General features: G+C 35.3%; 1 protein-coding gene across 3 annotated transcripts in view; it reads left to right on the top strand.

Moving 5' to 3' along the window:
• SPATA17 (spermatogenesis associated 17) overlaps positions 1–19,980 on the top strand; it is a 196,395-nt gene that overhangs the window by 132,109 nt on the left and 44,306 nt on the right. For 2 of the 3 annotated variants that reach the window (XM_046679665.1, XM_046679664.1), the window contains one exon: positions 10,982–11,117. In XM_046679665.1, the coding sequence (XP_046535621.1) occupies positions 10,982–11,117 (136 nt within the window). Of the gene's footprint in view, positions 1–2,593; positions 2,689–10,981; positions 11,118–19,980 lie in introns of those variants that run through there. The other variant, XR_006891207.1, reaches the window with a different exon arrangement.

Genomic DNA, 19,980 nt, shown 5'->3' with positions numbered 1-19,980 from the left:
TGAGGCATCTTGTAAAGCTTTGTTCACAGCTTTGGTACCTCATGCAAAGTGGGAGAAATAAGATGGAAAGTATAGGTGGAACCAGGGCGTAAAGGGCCATGTGCACCATGATAAAGTATTTGGACTTCACCATATAAAAGACACTGTGAAACCATCAGTGTTTGAATCACTGGAGGGAAAGGGTCAGACAGCTCAGAAATATCACTTTACCAGCTATGTCCATGGTTAAGAAACAGGAGTCACTGGTGACAGAGACCAATTAGGGGACAATTGGTCATAGTCCAGTTCATAGATAAGAGGACTTGCAAGAGAACAAGGACATTGGTAGTAGGGGAGAAGAGAAAGGTTGATAAACACCTTTATAGGTTGAATCCTATAAACCCTAAACCTAATTTAGGGGCCAACCTGATATAGTGTGGATGGTGTGGTCAGGAGCACAGATGTATTTGAGATCACTGTCTTAGAGCTTTCTTAGTTGCAAAAAACAAAGATCCGTTCAAGGTAACTCAAGAAGTTAAGGGTGTGTTTGAAAAGATACATCGAGGAATCTTATAGAATCATGAGGAACCAAAGGAAAACTAGACTAAGGTGACTCTCTTGGGGGCTGCAGGGGCATGGTTTTCTCCTTTTAGTGGCATCTCTGCTTTTCTCTGCATTTCTGCTGCTTCTCTTTTTCTGCTGACTAATAAATCTTTCCCATAAATCTTCAGCTTGCCCTTAGTTATCATGGCCACTCCAGGCCTGATTCAGTATAAGCTTCCAGCTCTAGAGCCCATGGTTAATTCTGTATTTTGGTTCAAATTCCTGAAAGATAACCTGTTTTGCTCAGTTTGTATTATCTCCCCACACAAGTCATAGGCTTGGAATACAATACATGTTTAATATGTGTTAAATTAGTGGATATGCAGATTAATATATGACTATACCACAACTGTGGTCTTGGCAAGGGTGTGTCACATTCTATCAAGTACAGAGAGTAGGGCCATAAGCAAGGGTTTCTTCAGATTGAGGAGCGCCAAGGTAGGGGGTCCTTTAGTGCCTTGACTTCATGGCTTCTCACTGAGTTGACCTGCTAGATGGTGATGTCTTTACTTAACTAAGAAAAATGCTTAAGAAGAATTATTGGCTTGATAGGATGGTGGTTTGAGATAGAAGTTCAATTTGGAGGCAACTGTCTTTGAGGCTCCCATTGTGTAGCTAGATAGATATTCCTAGTGAGCATTTGAAAATACCGGTCTTGAGTTAAGGAAAAACATTGTGTATAGAGATAAAGATGTAGAAATCATCACTGTAGAGGTGATGGTTAAAAGCTTGCTGATGGAAGAATCTCCCAGGGGGAAACTAGAGAGAGAGAAAATTAAGTACAGATTCCTGCGAGTTGCTTTAATGTTAGGGCAGTGGTTCTTAATTAGGTTGCTTATCCGCATCACCTCGAGGTTTAAAATTGTATACATTTGCATTCCTGAGTCTCAATCACAGATATTTTGATTCAGTAGGCATGTGTATTTGAAGTACGTGCCCAGGTGATTCTAATGCACAGTTCTGGTTAAGATAAGAGTCATTAATTCAAGATATTGGCAGAAAATGATGAGTCAGTCAAGAAACTGAGAAAGCTAGGAAGAGTGTCAGGAGGTATGGTGCAAATCAGAGGAAAAGAGAATTCGCTACAAGGACTGGATGAGTTCAAGTTAAATGCAGACTAAAAAGCTTTCAGATTTGGTTGTTGATTTTTTTTGCTTTCTTCTTTAACTATCACCTAGTTCTTCTTTCTCCCATGTTCTTGAGGATATCATAAAAAAGCTTGTCAAATTCTTTGCCAAACTTCAGATATACTGTGTCTAAAATTTTAGTCTTATCTGTGGTGATATACATGTCTATATGTATATGTCTCTCTCTCTTTATATATATGTATATATACACACAAATTAAAATATTAAGATATTTTTAAATTGTATTTTAAATATTTGTATTTAATTTTAAAATTTAAAATATTAAAATATAGACATATTAAAATGTTAAAATACACTGAATCAGTATCATATATATGACTATGTCATATATATGTCACACTTTTCTAGAATTTTATTTTACTATTCCATTTTAGAATCTTGTGGAAAATTAACATCAAATTAAACCACCGATATGTTATAGAATCTATATTCTTCTGCTTTTAAAGCCATTTTGTACATCTTTGGCACATTCACAATTTCTTAAGAATAACTAATGGTGATTTGGTGATTTCATCCAAAGGTCTGCTCAGTAACTTGAGATATAATACATTTTGGTTAGAGACCTTGAAGTCATTGACAGAGCCAGATGCTCACTTATAAATTCTAAAGTAGAGGTTGCAAGCTAGTAGCTTCTGAGTTGCATACCGCCTCCAGCTATGTTATATTTGGATCCTACAATTTTCTAAAAATTACATTAATTGAAAAGTAATTTAAAGTGGCAATTAAATCTTTTAAAAATCCAGATTTTCCAGCTTCTAATGCAAATTAGGACCCACAGTAGGCCCACAGTCTCACATGGCATCCATTGAAGCTGGCAGTCTTAGCTCTGCATCTGACTCATTTGCATTCCCTGGCCCTTCTAGACGCAGAAATTGGAGATCCATGTTCTAGATGATAAGTTCCTCAAGAACAGAGCCCGTGGCTTATGCAGTACACTTAGCACAGTGCTTGACAAATGGTAGGTGCTAATTTTTTTTACAGTTTGATTTTGAGCTTGAACTAAGTCCCGTTTATTTTGTTCTAATCTAGCTGATCATCAAAATCATTCTCATTGAAAGAACAATCAAGCAAAAGAAAATGAGTTCGATTGTGGTTTCTCCTTGATCTTCGTGAACATTACCCTAGCAGTCCCACTAACAGGCTGGCCTTTTTTCTTTTTCTCACTCTCAAGAGCAGTTTCCAAACTATATCTCTTGACACACTAGTCTGGAAGATGTTATTGAGTTTTCTATCAAGTAAATTTGGGAAAAATTATATTTCAAACAGTTACACTTTCTTTCTATGTAGTATTATATTATTTTTTGTGGTATTATAGGGCTTCTCATTTAAGGCTTCTCAGTCTTAAAGGTAGTCATATTTAATGTGAACTTCAAAGAGGGGACATATAATATATAGCATATTGCAAACTTATTCACTCATTCATTCAAGAAATATTATTGCATGCCTAATATGTGCCAGGCACTGTATTAGGCATTGGTGATGGAGCAATGAATGAGGTAGACAGAAGTCTCCTGGTTCATAGATCTGAGGTCGAGTTGGCCATGGAATGCCTTTATCCACAGCCCATAGTGTGGAATATGGTGCTCTGGAATGTAACTCAGCAAAGAACATTTGATTTTCCTTAGCGTGTTTTCTTGTCAGTTTCGGCATATTTTCTTAGACCTTGTTAACAGTGATTTGTACAAGTATTTCCCACAGCCTTCTTTTCCTCCTTAATTATATATTCTTTATATCAATTATGCAAGTCCTTAAAATATCTGAGCTCATCATTTTTAGCCATTTTGGCAGTGTTGTTAGTTTAAAACATTTAGTGTTGTAAATGGCCTAACAGAAGAGCCTGTGGGAATGTTATTTGGCTGGGGCATTTAAAACTAGTATCTTTTAGCAGAGACTTTTCAAAAGTTTTTTGCAATCAGCTAAAGAAAAGTAAGGTCAACTCTGCAAAATATTTATCAGAAAGTTGTTGCAGAGATATAATGAAATTACTGAGTCTGCATGCCTTGAGATGGTTAATAATAATAATGTATCCAGGGAATTCTATTCCTCTTAAGGTAAGAAAAAGGTGAGGAAGAGGGCAAGATATGTCTTCCCATTTAAATTTAGAAGCTTGCAATATAAGCTCACTGTCTAGTCAAAGAGATAGTCTTGACATTTGCATTCTTTATGTTTAACTATTACATTTCTATGTCCACCCTGGGGCAGAGAGCTGTTATTGATACTGCTGCTTAAACATTTTGTGAGTTTTAAATTTCTGCTATGAACTCTACTCTACATAGAAAATATTTTATATATTAGGCACTTATAGCTATGGTTGCATTAAAATCTCAGTGAAAGCTCCCTTCATCCACAGATGACGTCTAATTCATTTACTATTTTCTATATTATAATAATGATTAAAATATTAAAGTCTAATAGAATAACTTTTGAGTGGGTGTATTTTTATGATGACACACAAATTATTTGTTGTTTGTTGGTTGGTTTATTAGATTAAATCAACTTGCTTGATTCATATTTACTCCTTTAATCCTTTCATCAGCTCTTGCCAAACTTTTATACCAAGATGTCTTTGCTTGTCAGATTAAGTTTTGTAGACCAGAGGGAACTCTCTTCTCATAATTGGCCCATAGTGGGCTTTTTCCCTCCTATTCTTTCTTTACCTCCAATTAAATGACTATTCTATTTTGAACATTAGAAAGCTCTTAACCCTTGCTTCTCCTTTTGCAAATATTTTAGTTTTACCTTTTGAGCAAAGATCCTGGGAGGAATCCTAGCACCCACTCCAGTGTCCCCATTAAGGAGTGTCCATCCCACTACTGTTGTCAATGGTTGGCGTGAGAGGGGCTGCTCCTGGACGAAGATCTTTATTAATGCTGTATAATGTCCTACACTTTATAGAAAAGAAAATGTAATGTAATGAGATGATAGCATAGCAAATAAGGTCTTATGAACTTTACTGTCTCTAATATTTGAGTAATTGAACTCAATTGTTCAAGTAGTAGTTTACCTCTAACTATCTTAAGAGTGATTCTAAGATGCTATTGTGTCTTAACCATGCACTGCCAAGGGAATAAATGGCCAAAGAATCTCTTTGAAAATTAATTAGTTTTATCCATGTACTAAGCAGAGTGGGAATCATGACAATTATTTTTTCTTATAGCAATGATGTTTTTCTGCTATAACAGTTTATAGCAATTTTCTGCTATAACAGTTTTCTTATGGCACAACCATAGAATATGATCAGAAGATTAAATCATTTTAGACCCAACCTGAAATGATAGAAATGTATTTATTTTTGTTTTCTTTCCCCACATGAAAGAGTGAATGTATTGGTAGTCACTTAGTATGTCAGAATCCTGTATTTGTTTAGTAATTCATAAATAAGAAAAGAATCTCTTCCAATAAAAGGTGGAAAATGTCAAGTAAGTCTTGGTATCAAAGGATCACAAGGCATGTGATTTAGCAACACAGTTTGCAGAAATGAATGTGACAATGAGCCATCCTTCCTTGATCCCCAGTAGTATTACCCTAAGTAATGCTGTGGTCAGGTCTGCCCCTCACGGAGAGCATCAGCTTAGGGCCCAAGTGATGGCCACAGAGTTTGGCAGTAGCATCTGTGAGAAAGGAGAATGTAACCGGGATAAGATTCCCTCGAGATGTTAAGTAAGATGAGAAGACTGCTTAAGCTTAGCCTGTCCTGATGGGAGCCAGTATAAGCACCTTATGAAGGCCATTCTTCCTGTTTTCCAGCAAATTAGCTACATAATTATCAGACCCCACAGGTGTGTCCCAAACTTTTTCGTCTTATCATCTAATCATACTGGGCCCTTACTTGTGTCCTCTTCCTCCATTTCCCCATCCGTCTAGTGAAGTCTAACCCAGCTCAGGTTAGATCTTGTCCCCGGTGCTCTCTGTTCTCATACTCTTTGTTTTACCTCTATCATGAAGCTTTCCTTTTTCCCCCCTTTATATTATTATAGTGACTCGTCTTTTTCCTTTTTTAGATTTTAAGGGTCTTAGGGGAGGCATCTGCTCATTCACCTTTTTATACCCGTAGTGTCTAAGTATGATGTGTTGAACGCAGTTATTTAAGGCATATCTGGTGGGTTGAATTAACTATGAATCAAGTCATCCAGCGTTTATTATCTACCTACAGTTTCCTTATCTGATACAGGCTGAGCAGTCAGTACCCATCTCAGTATTGTAAGGAGCTGCCTCTAGGGGAAGCTTCAGGCTCTCTTTGCCTCCCCTGCCCTCTCTTTTTCCCTCCCATACGTTCTACCCCATCAGCTCCAGGAGGAGGAGTGCTGTGGTGATCGGTCCCACATGGGGCCATGTTCCAGTGAGGTTTCCTTCTCTCCAGTTTCTCTTGACCTCTCAGGATTTGCTCCCACTGGGGAGAATCCGAGCCTGTCCCTCCTTTTCCATTCTTTGACCAATGGTTAGAGAGTAAGGCTCTTCTCCCTGGAGGTACTTCTACGTTGTCATATGTCTGCTTTTGCTAGCTGTCAAGACTCTGAGGTCAAGTCAAAGACTAGTTCCCACCTTAGAAAGTGTTGGATTACACAAACTGCTATCAATTTTGGAACAAACTTGCTCTGGTTGGGTGTTTCTTCTGCCTTTATCCTAGGCAAAAAGACTTATTTGGATGCTCTTGCATAGCCCATTGGAACATTTATTGCAGCCTGGAACCAAATTCCTAACTGGTAATAAAGTGTCCCTTTTTCCTGCTTTGTGCTTAATGCATACATTTCACTAGGAGCCCTTTAACGGAGAAAGACTGATCTAGAATATATTTGGTGTTGGAGACCAATTCCATAAGCATGTATCTTGATATCTATAAATTGTTACCACCACGTACATTTTAAGATGATTTACCTAAGCCAGAATCCACTGTGGCTTGGAATAACTACCTTCTCAGGCAGTCAAAATTTGTATATGTAAAAATAAAGTATTCTGTGGTATATTACTCTACATTTTCTCCTTGAACAATCCTCTCCACCATAATGTTCATGATCTGTTCTCTTTCTTTCATAAAGAACCCAATTTTCTAGCTATGTTGAACCCCTTTCAGTTCCTTCAGCATTCCTTTTTGTGCTCCAACTCACCTGCCTATTTTGTATATGTTGTTTCTTCTGTCTCAACTAGCCTGCACCAGCTTCTTAAACTTGACTAACTCTACTAGTTTTTCAATCCTCTGCTCTGGCTTACAAGGTCTGGGGCGATAACTTTTTCAGGCCCCACCCCCCAAACTCTCTGCCAATAACTCCCCACGCTGTGTGCATATACATATGCGTATTACAAACACATATGCATATACAAACATAAACCTTCCTTTGCACCTTAATTGACTCTTGTGTGTATATCATCCCCAAACTTAATACGTCCTACTGTGTTGTCTCATTCTCCACTCTCTACTATAAGGTAAATTCCTTTGAAGTATACTGCATCTTCCATCATTACATCCCGGTGTTTTTCAAAGTGCTTAGTATATAAAAGCATTTCATTTAATGTTTGCTTAACGAATGATGTTGACATAGAGAAATCCATGTGAGCTGGAGTGGGACAAATAGGTTGCTTAGGAAAGCTGGGTGTTAAGCTGGATTTTGAAAGATGAGAAGTATATGGGTCAGCATTTCAGGAAGAGTAGCACGGATGAAGGCAGAGGTAGGATGGAAAGACAGACAGAAAGACAGACAGGAGAATGGCATCAATGGAAAGAGTGGTAGGAGACTGAACAGACCCAGTCCATTTTAAAAAGCCTGACAGCTGGGCTGAAGAATATAGGCTTGAATCAATAGGCAATAGGAGTTCATAATTTGTAGATTTGAATTATCCGGCAGTGAAATAAATGGGTTGTAGGAAAACCTAGAATTATGAGTGACAATAGTAGAACTATAAAGAAGGGGGAAAAATGAGAGTTATGAGGAAAAAAATAAGTGTAATTCATTAGTCTTCTTATGTGGAAAATAATATTAAGTATATTAATACTCAAAGTGTAAAGACTTCATGATACATTTGCAATGGACTCATTTTCCCTGAAGCTGACTATTTAAAATTTTTGCTTCCTGAAACCTCTACAAATTTTTCTCTCACTGCCCAGACATTCAGGTAATGACTTGCTTGTATATGCGACTATATCTCCATATTGTATTTAAGAAGAAGAATTTCTGCCAGATTTGTATCTTTGATGAGATTGTAAAAAATAAGAGGGCAACTCGTGTCTTCTTCTTTAATATGGTATTCAGTGAATTGAAAAGTACTCCCTGCAAGCATAAAGTATATCTGACTAAATATTTAAAACAGGTAAAAATAACATTTTTAAAAGCAATTGATTATTATCTGTAAGTTTGATTATAAACCGAATTTATTTTTAGGGTTTTCATAGATATTTGTACTTTTATAGAGCAAACCCCATTTGAGAATTAAATAATTACTTCCTAATTTGAAGATATATATTTGAAAGTTATAAAACATCTAAATATTTTTGAAAAAATATATATGCACATACATACATACACTTAAGAAGATGCATACATGTTGCTTTTATGAAACATTATGGCTAAATGAAAATTAATTCATGTACAAGGAAATACCTAGTCTTTCAGCATTGTCTTCTCAGCCATCCATTCCCTTGAGAAAGCAAATTGCGTTCAGACACAAAAGAAAAATGTACTATTAAAATGCAATTCAGAAGTGATAAAAACTGGAAATGCAGCAGCCGCTCACAGCACCTCCTTTGTATACTCAGGGACATTGGGGCCACATTAATTTTTGTGTGTGTGATGTCCATCCCATGTGCAAATTAGCACAGGAAGGACCATAATCTGTCTTCTGTGAGAGCTCTTCTCCCAGGAGCATATGTCATACATGCTTGTGTAATTTAAAGCTCTGTGTTCTGTTTATTTGTTTTTATTTTAGATAGTATTAGAAAATGTTTTCTTAGGAAATATATTAAAAAGGAGTTTATTAATAGACATTAAAAAGAAATTGTAGAGAGTTTTGAAAATTGATGAAATACTGCTTATCTTCAGCTTATTATTTTTTAAACAAATTTGTGAATGTAATGGCAAGAAACACAAATTTTCAATTGAATTGAGATTAAAAAAAAAAAACCTTCTCATCTTAATTAAATGAGATAATGGGGGCTGGGCCGGTGGCGCAGCAGTTAAGTTCTGACGTTCTGCTTTGGCGGCCCAGGGTTCATGGGTTCAGATTCTGGGTGTGGACATGACACTGGTTGTCAAGCCATGCTGTGGCAGGCATCCCACATATAAAGTAGAGGAAGATGGGCACGGATGTTAGCTCAGGGCTAGTCTTCCTCAGCAAAAGGAGGAGGATTGGTGGCAGATGTTAGCTCGGGGGCTAATCTTCCTCAAAAAAAAAAAAAAAGAAAAGAGATAATGTATGCAAAAATATTGGCATATGGTAAAGGCTCAATAAATTTGTTGAACCTCAACTTTATTTTTTCAAAGTCTGAATTTCAGAATATTTAATTTTGCTACAAATATTTTTTATTTTGCAGAGCTTGGTCTTTTTCTTGAAAGGTTCCCTTTATTTAAAACAGCATCTACCTCTAATTTCATTGATACTGTATTTCCATTGATTATATTAATTAAAAATTTCTGAAGTTTCCTCCTATTTTCTGCATTAGATCTGTTTCCTATATCTTTCATGTTTGGATTTGTGTCTTTCTTTAACGTTGGCAGTTTCCCCAACTGGTAATCCATTCTTAACTTCATATTGAAAAAGAGACTCTAAAAATGAGATTAGTAACTGTATTTGTGTGAGAGAGTGGTTTTTTGACTGATAGACTTTGTTGCATGACAATGTGACATTTTAATTAAGAAATCCCCAAGTGTTGATATTTGAAGTTGTTTCTTTTGAGAAGATGCATTAGTCTTCTGAAGTATGTAAATCCAATAGCCAGCTCACTTAGAGATGAGCAAGGGAAGAGTTCGATGGGTAGATTTTGAATTAAAATCTATATATTCCATTTGGTGCCTCATTCTGGCCTTCTGCTGTGCCTGCTTTCCCTGAGCCCAGCGCTCTCTGGTGTAGTTTTCTGAGAATAGCCTCTTCTTATGGATGCATGGACTGGGCAAGGAACCTGGGGATCTGATTCCTCCTTGCGTAGACTTTTAATCTGTGTCCATCCCTCACTTTCACCCTCTACTGAAGCTTCTGTTCCTGAGCTTTTCCAGGGTTCTGCGGGACAGATTGCCTTAATTCTCTTTGGCCTCTCCCTCTTCCGGCACTGAGACTTCAGTTTTTGAATTTTCTATCTGCTTTCATCTGCCAAAAATTTGTTGATATTTTCATCTGCTGTTTCTCCTCTTTTGTCCTCTTTCTTCTTGTGGGTTTATAACTTTTTTTATTCCTTTACTTTTATTTCAGAGGGTTTGGTGAGGGGTTTTAACAGTTCACCAGGTTACGCTACAAGCATATCACAATCTTAGCTGTTCTGGGAGAGTTTATATGGGTTTTCAAAGTTTGGTCTTTTATCTTGACCATAATAACACTTAAAAGTAACAATGATGATGATAATGATGATGAGAGCTACAGCAACAAGCTACTTCTATTTTAACTTCTACTTTCAGCACCCCCTTATTTACTGGACACTTGCTCTTTTCAGCCTCCATGTTAAGCTTTGCATATATTAAATTATTCTTTCCTTAGAACAACCTTATACAAAGTAAAATCTTCCGGAGGTCAAGCAACTTGCATGAGAGAACACAGCTAGCAAGGACAAAAGTAAGAGTGAATACAGGTCTGGTTGACTCAAAACTTCCACTATTTACAACCTCTACCAAAAACGCCTCCATTATTTGGATGAGTTAAGATTTGAAGAAAACCCATTTCACTGAGAATTATGTATATTGGCCATCCTTTTCATTTGGGGATATCATTTTAAAATTAAGAACAGTTTTACTTACGTGATGAATTTTGAATTATTTGGCACCATTATTTAATAAATTTATTATTTAGCATTGTCTATATTTACGAAATATTTGAGACTCACAGAAATTCTGTGAAGAATGTTTTAGGATCTCTGTTTACAGAATAGGAAATGAAAAGTCATAGAAGTTAGCAACAGAGATCTTCGGTGGCAGAGGCTGAAGTGGAATCCAGGCATTCTGATTCCAAGCCGTGTATCATTTTCACTATACTTTTCTACTTCCCTAAATTCTGATTTTTAAAAATCAAATGTCTCTGGAAATCAAATTAAGAATATCATCTAAATATTCTTTCAGGTTTTTGCCATTTTCTTCCTACCATAAAAATGAAAAATACGTCCCATCAATGCATTCTTCAAGCAAGTATGGTCCCAATTCTTATGGATGTCAGCATTTCAGAGATGAAAATCCCAAGAAATGGATCTGTCCCAAGGTGAGTTGATGCAACATTTTAAAAAATCTTAATTCTTTTTAAAAGGCCAAAAATATGTGATTACAGTAAATATAAATATTCTCATTGCAGTTAATACCTTTATGGTTACAAAACTATTTATAGCCATTTTATGCAAAGATGGTGCTGCTGACTTTTGTCAGTAAGAAATTTGTTTTAAGGTTTTTTTTAGTGTTGTATTCTTATGTTTTATAGTTCAGCCACCCTGTGATCAATGACATGGATCATTAGCTTTGGCAGAGCCAACCAGGGTCAAGGCTTGAATGTGTGGCCACAGAATGGAGTTAAGCCAATACTCAGGTGTCAAGATCAGCGCTTGCTTGCTTTCTCTCAATCTCTGTGTGTACATAGATAGATAGATAGTAGATAGTTTTATAGATCGATAGAAAGAGATAGAGATATATGTGATATCATATATATATATATACGATATAGAAAAGAAGAAAACAAATGAATATTGCTTATCTGATTCCAAAATAATATTTGTTAGCACTCATAAAAATTTCCGAATTGGGGAAACACCAAGATGTCTTATACTATAGGAGGTGAAAAGGAAAGTTCTTACTCTGTGTTTAACCTACTCTCTAGCAGTTAGAAACTATAGCTTATTTATAGCAAAATGGCATATGTAAAATGAAGTAGTAAGTGATTTTCTGGCAAGGGGTTGGGCCATGAGTTCCATGTCCTACGAAACCTGTTGGTTCTATTAATATTCTGTCAATGAGGATTTATTCATTTACACACACTCTCCTTCCAAAAGAATTTAAGGCACCTTACTAAAAGGCAAATACAATAAAGGTCATATTCCAGAAATAAAAATAAGTGGAAATGATCTTAGACAAGAAGAATGCCTATACTCACACACAAAAAAGGGAATTGTTACTATGGTGTAAATGGCTTAGGAATTTCAGCTTGTGAATGGCAAAGATGAAGAGGAAAAGACAAGTTGTAGAGGGATTCTCATTGTTCAAGAGGAAGAATCACATCAGACCCTTAAGAAAAATGAGATCTTTTTTTACTTTACCAAACTGTAAGAAAAAATCTTTTTTTTAAAGGACGTTGTAAATATAGAATTACCAAGGGTAAGTCATGCTGGAGAGTAACGTGGGTACTTCAGAAAGTGCCTTTTTCTTTTGCAGCTACTAAGTCATCGTTAAAAAAAAAGTGGCCTTCTAAAACACTAAATAATAATTCCATTGGATAGGGGATATTTACAGCGAGCAGTTGGATCTGGTCCATAGATTGATAAACCTAGATGTTGATGATGATGTTAGTTCATAAAAATCTACAGTAAAAGTATTCCAGGCATTTCTTTTTACCTAGTATTTAACCTTTCAGAATATAGACTAAATATGATTCTTAAACTATTTATTTAACTTTGTATTTTAAATGTGCGTAATATGACCTACATCTCATTTTCTATTTGACATATACACATTTTTTGTTTGTATGCCTTCTCACCATTCTATTTAATTCAAGGAAGTGTTGTTTCTTTGAAATAGAAGTGACTTACCTAGGACATTAAGCTACTTCAGAGTAAGAAAGATCTTTGTGTAAAAGCTTCTTTCCTAAAATAATACAGCACTTCTTGTTGGTCTTATAGAGCCCATTCACTTCATACATTCTGACATGTTCCAGGAATACACATTTATGTGACTGAAGTAAGCAGCTTCATGGAAACATAGGGACTTTTGGATACTCACTAAAAAGAAAAATAATTTATTTTGTTCTTTTGGAGGAGTCGTTCTGTGTCTCTGTATACTTTTAGAAAGTATACAGACAAAAAGTTATAGCAAATAATTGTTCTTGAAAATTAAGAGAGAAAAGTGTAGGTATTCTTTAAATCTTTTTTTTTTTTTTTTTTAAAGATTTTATTTTTTCCTTTTTCTCCCCAAAGCCCCCCGGTACATAGTTGTATATTCTTCATTGTGGGTCCTTCTAGTTGTGGCATGTGGGATGCTGCCTCAGCGTGGTTTGATGAGCAGTGCCATGTCCGCGCCCAGGATTCGAACCAACGAAACACTGGGCCGCCTGCAGCGGAGCGCGCGGACTTAACCACTCAGCCACGGGGCCAGCCCCTCTTTAAATCTTAATAAATCATTAATCCACTTAACCCTACACAAAGCCATGTAGAAAAATATTAAATGCAAATTTAAATTCCTCCCTTCCTAGTTCTTTCTATCTTTCGATCTCTTCGAATAACCATATTAAACAAACGAATTATCCTTCTGTGTGGCTCATATCTGCACAATGCGGAAATAGTCATTCTATTGTTTATGCATAAAATCTTACGACTATTAAAAATAGTTTATATTTTGATTTGATGTCAAATGATTTGGATGAGATTTGTACCATGTAAGTTGCTAAAATCATCTTATTTTTATTTTTATAAAACTTAGTTTCTTGATTATGGAGATTGGAGACCACACCTTATTCCTTATTACTGGATTAAGGATAGTTTTAGGGAGACTAGATTTGTTGAGTTCAAAATGTTGAGGAAGGGAAAGGCTGACATGGTTTTATGCTTCTGCTATGGGAAGATGGACTACTTAGAATCGTTTAAATACACACAAGACTTAGCTGGATGCCACAGATTGATTGCAGTCAGGAAACAGCTCAATTAGTACATTTGTTTCCTGTTCTACACCTTTCCCATCAGTTTTTAAGATTGTCCACATGGAGAAGTTTCTTTTTCTTCTATCATCTTTAAGCATGGGGGGTATAATTTTCAAATGATTTGTTACACAATTGTGTTAAAGGATATCAGTCTAGAGAATCAAATGTTAATAAAATACTCTTTCTCTAATCACATTCACATTAAATCAATTAATATATCAAATGTTATTTAATATTTTTGTTTTATTTTTAATACTATTGATCTGAAGAACACTATACAAAGACGTCACAAAGTCAGCAAATTGAGAGCAAATAATACCATATTTTCCTGAAAGTATGAAAATCAATCATGAAAAATAGCATACATAGGTTTTTTCTTAAAAGTATGGAAATCAATAATAAAATAACGTCCATATATATAACTTACTCATGTTTCTTTAATCTCTTTGTAAAATGCCCCAAGTTAAATTGTTAGATTCTAGGTCTGTCTTAAATCATCCAACTTTTTAAGTTCAGGTAAATACTTTCTATTTATAAATTCTTTATTGTGCTGATCTCGATATTTAAAATACAAATGAAATTAAATAAGCAGTATCTACCAGTCAGTAACTATTAATTTAATCTATTCGGGTAGGTCTAAAAGAGTTGGACAATAAAAAATTCAGTATACTATAAATATTCTTTTGATTGTCAAAACATTCACATATGTTCATATTTACTGAAGCACAAATGATAATCTAAGGCCTGTATCTGAATTAGAATGAGTATTCATATGCATGTTAAACAACTGATTTTCATAGAACCATTTCCTGTTCTCCTATGTTTGGAAAATTCAGGAAGAGACTTTTAAGATGGTTCACGTTGATAGAGCGTTTCCTCACATGCCTTATTAAAGGTGAATTACAATAGGAGAGCAGCCCTTTTTTGTTATTTTCATGTGCGTTTTGGTCCTAAACAGAATTTTATAAGCTACAAAGCATAAAAATATCTAGTACTCCAAAGAATTAATTTAGAGAACCTAAGCATATTGCACAGAACATAAAGTTGACCTTTACCGTCTACGGCTTTTGGAATGGAGTGGGATGTGGAACACATCATAGATTTAATGTGGCACATCGCTGTCTGCAGAAACTTGGGTGGGCCTGTGACTGCTTGCCCATTGCACCCGGTGATTGAATCTGCTGTCACCAGCATCCTGATAATAATGAACATTCAGCTTAACGACCGTGATTATGATTATCATAATTGATGTGCAAGTGCAGTGTGTGGGGATCATTACAGCTGAGCTGTACAGCAAAGCGACATGCCTCAGTTATGGAGAATTTTACTTTTATGCATTGATTGGGGTAAAATATGCCTTTCTATTTAAACAGACCGGCTTCACATAATTTTAAGAATCTTTCTGTACATGTTGATTGATGATTACGCACTTGCTGAAAAACAGCCCCTTACAATTGTTTATTTTGTGTTGTTTCATTTCATTAGTAAATGTAAACAATTAAATAATTAGGTGTAATGGAGGGAAAATATTTTGCTTACGAGGATGGCCTTAGATAATCAAATATTCGGTTTAAGGGCATTTTTTTCTCTCTTTTCCACAATACAGCAGGCATTGAAATGCTTCCATTTCCTCCCTGTGATTACCCTTGTATCAGTTTTTTGAGGTCAGTAGGCTTCAGGAAAATTATGAGTTTATATAATTTTTATTATAAATCCATAGATGCATTTGTCTATGCATATATTTATATATACTCTAGTTTATTATGCATTTTAGAAAATTGAACAGAGCCAAATATTGTTATATTATTAAAATAATATTTAACATATAGAACAGTTTAAATGTGTAAAGTTAAGATGTATAAATTTACACTACCTTTGCTTTTTAATTGGATAGATCTATTATATTGTTTCTGATAAATTTATTATATTGTGAGTAATTTTCAATTATAGTTTTAAAAATGGCTTCAAAAGAGTTTCTGATTTGAATTTTAACTTGTGAATGAACATAATAAATGCAGTGGTGTATCTAAGATTTTCAGTAGATTAGATCTGACCATATTAATCTGATTATTAACCTAAAGGCACAATTTGTCTTTGAGTCTAAAATATTTCATTTGGGTGATGAGCAAACATAATGGGACACATTTTTATAAAGCACAGAAAGCCATTTAAAACAACTTTTATTTTGTAACTGCAATACAGTCTGAGATTGAGCAATCGCTCCATCAGATTATTAATAACTGTACAGCTCTTAAGAGACTCTGGCATACGTTCCCTTCTGAGGTCTGTAAGATTTACATTACCCCAGGTAAGCAGCTTGCCCTAGATGAGCAGCTGCCCACTCTGGTGTAGGACAGAATCTGTTTGACAGTGAGAGGCTTTATAGCTTGCCTATAAAATTTTCCTTCTGAAAGTTTTTAGTCTCAATGTGATTCTTGAACTTTGTGAAGAGTTCCTCTCGAAGTTTGGCTCTAAATATTCAACATATACTGGTCTTCTCTGCCTTATTGCTAATCTACAATAACAAGAGTTAAATTCTTCATCTGACAAAGATCTAGGATTATGTTAGCTGCGCTTCTCTGCAATTTAAACTGTAAATGTTAATTTTTTTAAAAACAAGTGCCTCAACTTACGTTTTTGTCCTTGTTGTTGGAAACTGGGTTAACATATCAGTGAGAATTTTAGGCCTCCAGACCTGTTTATTACCCTTATCCTCAGATATAGGATCATAACTTTATTTTCTTTCTCTGACCTCCTGGTGATAACTTCATCTGATTTGGCAAAAGAGGAGATTTACCGGAATCAAGAGCCCAGAATGACTAGAAATATAATTAGGAAATAGACTTCGTGTGTTAGAAAGAGACTGACTTTGATCTTAGGAATCATGAAAGCATTTGAAGCATTACATGAACACAAGAGTTAGCGTTAACAGCACTTATGCAAGTGTCATTCTGACCATGTTTGGAGGTTTCGTATGGAGAAGTCAAAGGGATGTTTCTGTGTCCTTCTAGGCACTATCAACCCACTTCACGGTAATGTTTGAGCTCTCTCACTTCAGCGAACATTCTTACACGTATATCTTTGCCCTAATGAATTCCCGAAAGTGAAATTTCTGAGTCAGGGCTGCGATGATTAGTTTTATGTGTCAACTTGACGAGGCATTAGTACCATTATTTAATCAAACGCTAATCTAGGTGACGCTGTGAAGGTATTTTGCAGATGTTGCTAACATCTACAATCAGTTGACTTTAAATAAAGAGATTACCTTTGATAATGTAGGTGGGCCTCAGCCAATCAGTTGAAGGCCTTAAGAGCAAAAATTGAGGTTTCCTGGAGAAAAAATTCTGCCTCAAGACCGTGACTCAGCTCCTGCCTGAGGTTTCAGCCTGCCAGGCTGCCCTACAGATTTTTAACTTGCCAGTTTCCACAATTGCATGAGCTAATTCCTTAAAACAAATCTATCTATCTATGTATCTATCTATCTATCTATCTATCCAGTCTATCATCTTTGGTTCTCTTTCTCTGGAGAACCAGGGCTGATGTAAACAGCTAGCATATTTTTTTTCTAATTTTTTCCAGGTTTATTGACATATAATTGATGCATAATATTGTATAAGTTTAAGGTGTACAATGTGACGATTTATGTACACAAAATGATTATCACAGTAAGGTTAATTATACATCCATCATCTCACATAGTTACCTTTTTTTTGTGATAAGAAAGTTTAAGATATACTCTCTTAGCGGTTTTAGATCTGCAGAACTTATGCATCTTACAACTGAAATTTATACCCTTTGACCAATACGCCCCCGTTTCCCCCACCCCTAGTCCCTGGTAGTCACCAATCTACTCTTTGTTTCTATGAGTTTGACTTTTTTAGGTTACACATGTAAGTGAAATGATATAGTATTGGTCTTTCTCTATCTGACTTATTTCACTTAGCGTTTTGCCCTCAAGGTTCATCTACGTTGTCTCAAATGGCAGAATTTCCTTCTTTCTTATGGCTGAATGATATTCCATTGTATGGATGTGTGTGTGTGTGTGTGTGTGTGTGTGTGTGTATCACATTTTCTTTATCCATTCATCCATCAGTGGACTGTCGTGTTATTTCCATGTGCTGACTATTGTGAATAATGCTGCAGTGAACATGGGGGCGCATACATCTCCTCAAAATAGTGATTTCATCTCCTTTGGATACATCTCCAGAAGTGGGATTGCTGAGTCATATGGTAGTTCTATTTTTAATTTTTCGAGGAACTTTCATACTATTTTCCTTAATAGCTGTACCAATTTACTTCCTGCCAACAGTGCCCCAGGGTTCCCTTTTGACCACATCCTCACCAGCACTTGTTATCTTTGTCTTTTTGATAACAGGCTAGCACATTATTAAGACTTTTCTTATATATTGTTATTTGTTGTTTAATTGCCCTAAAGAAAATGTACATCTTATTTGTTATATGTGTTACCCTTCATATCATCAGCATTAGTTATCATCAGTATTCATTTAAAAAGATGTTCTTAGATGTTTAGTCTTAGATCAGCTAAAATTTTGTTTGCTATTGTGTAAATTTATAGATTAATTTGTGGGGAATTGACTTTCAATATTTTTGAGCCTTAGCATTCCACAACATGCTTCATCCCTCAATTTATTAGTCTTTAAAATTGACCTCTAAGAGAGTTCTGTATTGATTAAATATATTCCTAGTTATTTTATATTTGTATTGCTATTGTGAATAGGATTTTCTTTCATCATCTTGCTTAAATTATTTTTGATTTATAAGAAAACTACAGATTTAGAATGCTATGTCTGAATGATCACCTTACGAATTTTCCTGCTAATTCTAATGGTTGGGTTTACCAGGTAGACAGTTTTATATTGTCTGCAAATATTTGTACTTCTATCTTAGACTTTATAATCTTTCTACTTCATTTCTTAGCTTGTCTTGTCACATTGACTAGCACTTAGAGAATGATGATAAATATTAAATATTAAGGATGAAAGTGGGCATCCTTGATTTTTTCTGGACATAATATTGGCTATTGGATATATAGTACATACACACACACACACTATTGTAATCACCTAACAGTGTTATATATACATATAAATATATATTTAAAAATTGTATTGAAATTTTTAGGAACTACTACCTTTTAAAATGAGAATATTGAGGAACCAGTCTGGTGGTGTAATGGTTAAGTTTGCACGCTCTGCTTCGGTGGATGGGGTTTCGTGGGTTCAGATCCTGGGTGCAGACCTACTTACTGCTCCTCAAGCCACGTGTTGGTGACATCCCACATACAAGAAAGAGGAAGATTGGCACAGATGTTAGCTTAGGGCCCATCTTCCTCACCCCAAAAAATAAAAAAAAGAGAATATTGAATTTTATCAAATAATTACTCAACATCTGAAAGATCAATATAGAGTTCTTCTCCTTTAAAAGATCAGTATGGAATTTTTCTCCATTAAAATAATACAGTACATCAATATACGCCCTAATATTCAACCATCCTCAGATTCTTGGTATAAACCTTGTCTGGTTATGAAGTGCTGTTCTCTCAACAAGATGCTAAAATCTATCTTATTTTTATACATATTATAAATGAAATGTATATGTAATTTTCTCATAACTTAGCTATTTTCTTCTGCTTCTACTTCCTTTGGGTTCAGCTACTGAATTGGTCTTACAGGAAGTTGGACTTAATCATTGAAAAACAATGAGTACTTTGACATGGAAATCTTATAAAAGTTGTATTTTAGCGAAATAACTCAAATGTATTTTAAGAAAGTTAAAAGATAATGAACTGGAGGATATTTCGTAAGTGTAGTCTCTCATTTCTCTCCTGTTTTCTCATAGATGACTTTCAGATAGTGATGATGGTGTGTGTACGTCCAGAGTAATATCCTCCACCTAATGGGAACATCCCAAACCTACTTTAACCCCAACCATGTTACCCTGAAATCCAGTATAATTTACCTCTGGTTGCAAAAACTACCTTTACATGAGCTATGTTACCTGGGTCTAACATGTTTGTTCTAGGTGTGATTTTCTACTCTACCATTGGCCTTGTATTGCTATGTGTCCATAGGTTGATAACTAGAAATCACACATGTATAGTTGGCAGGAAGGCACAATTATTTGTCTCCAACTTTACACAGCATTTTATGTCTCTATACTTCAACTTCCCATTTATCCTTGTATTATTGGCTGATCGTCATCTTAATTT

The sequence above is a fragment of the Equus quagga genome, chromosome 12 (assembly GCF_021613505.1).
Source record: "Equus quagga isolate Etosha38 chromosome 12, UCLA_HA_Equagga_1.0, whole genome shotgun sequence".
Classification (NCBI taxonomy): domain Eukaryota; kingdom Metazoa; phylum Chordata; class Mammalia; order Perissodactyla; family Equidae; genus Equus; species Equus quagga.
This window is presented reverse-complemented; position numbering and strand designations above follow the sequence as displayed.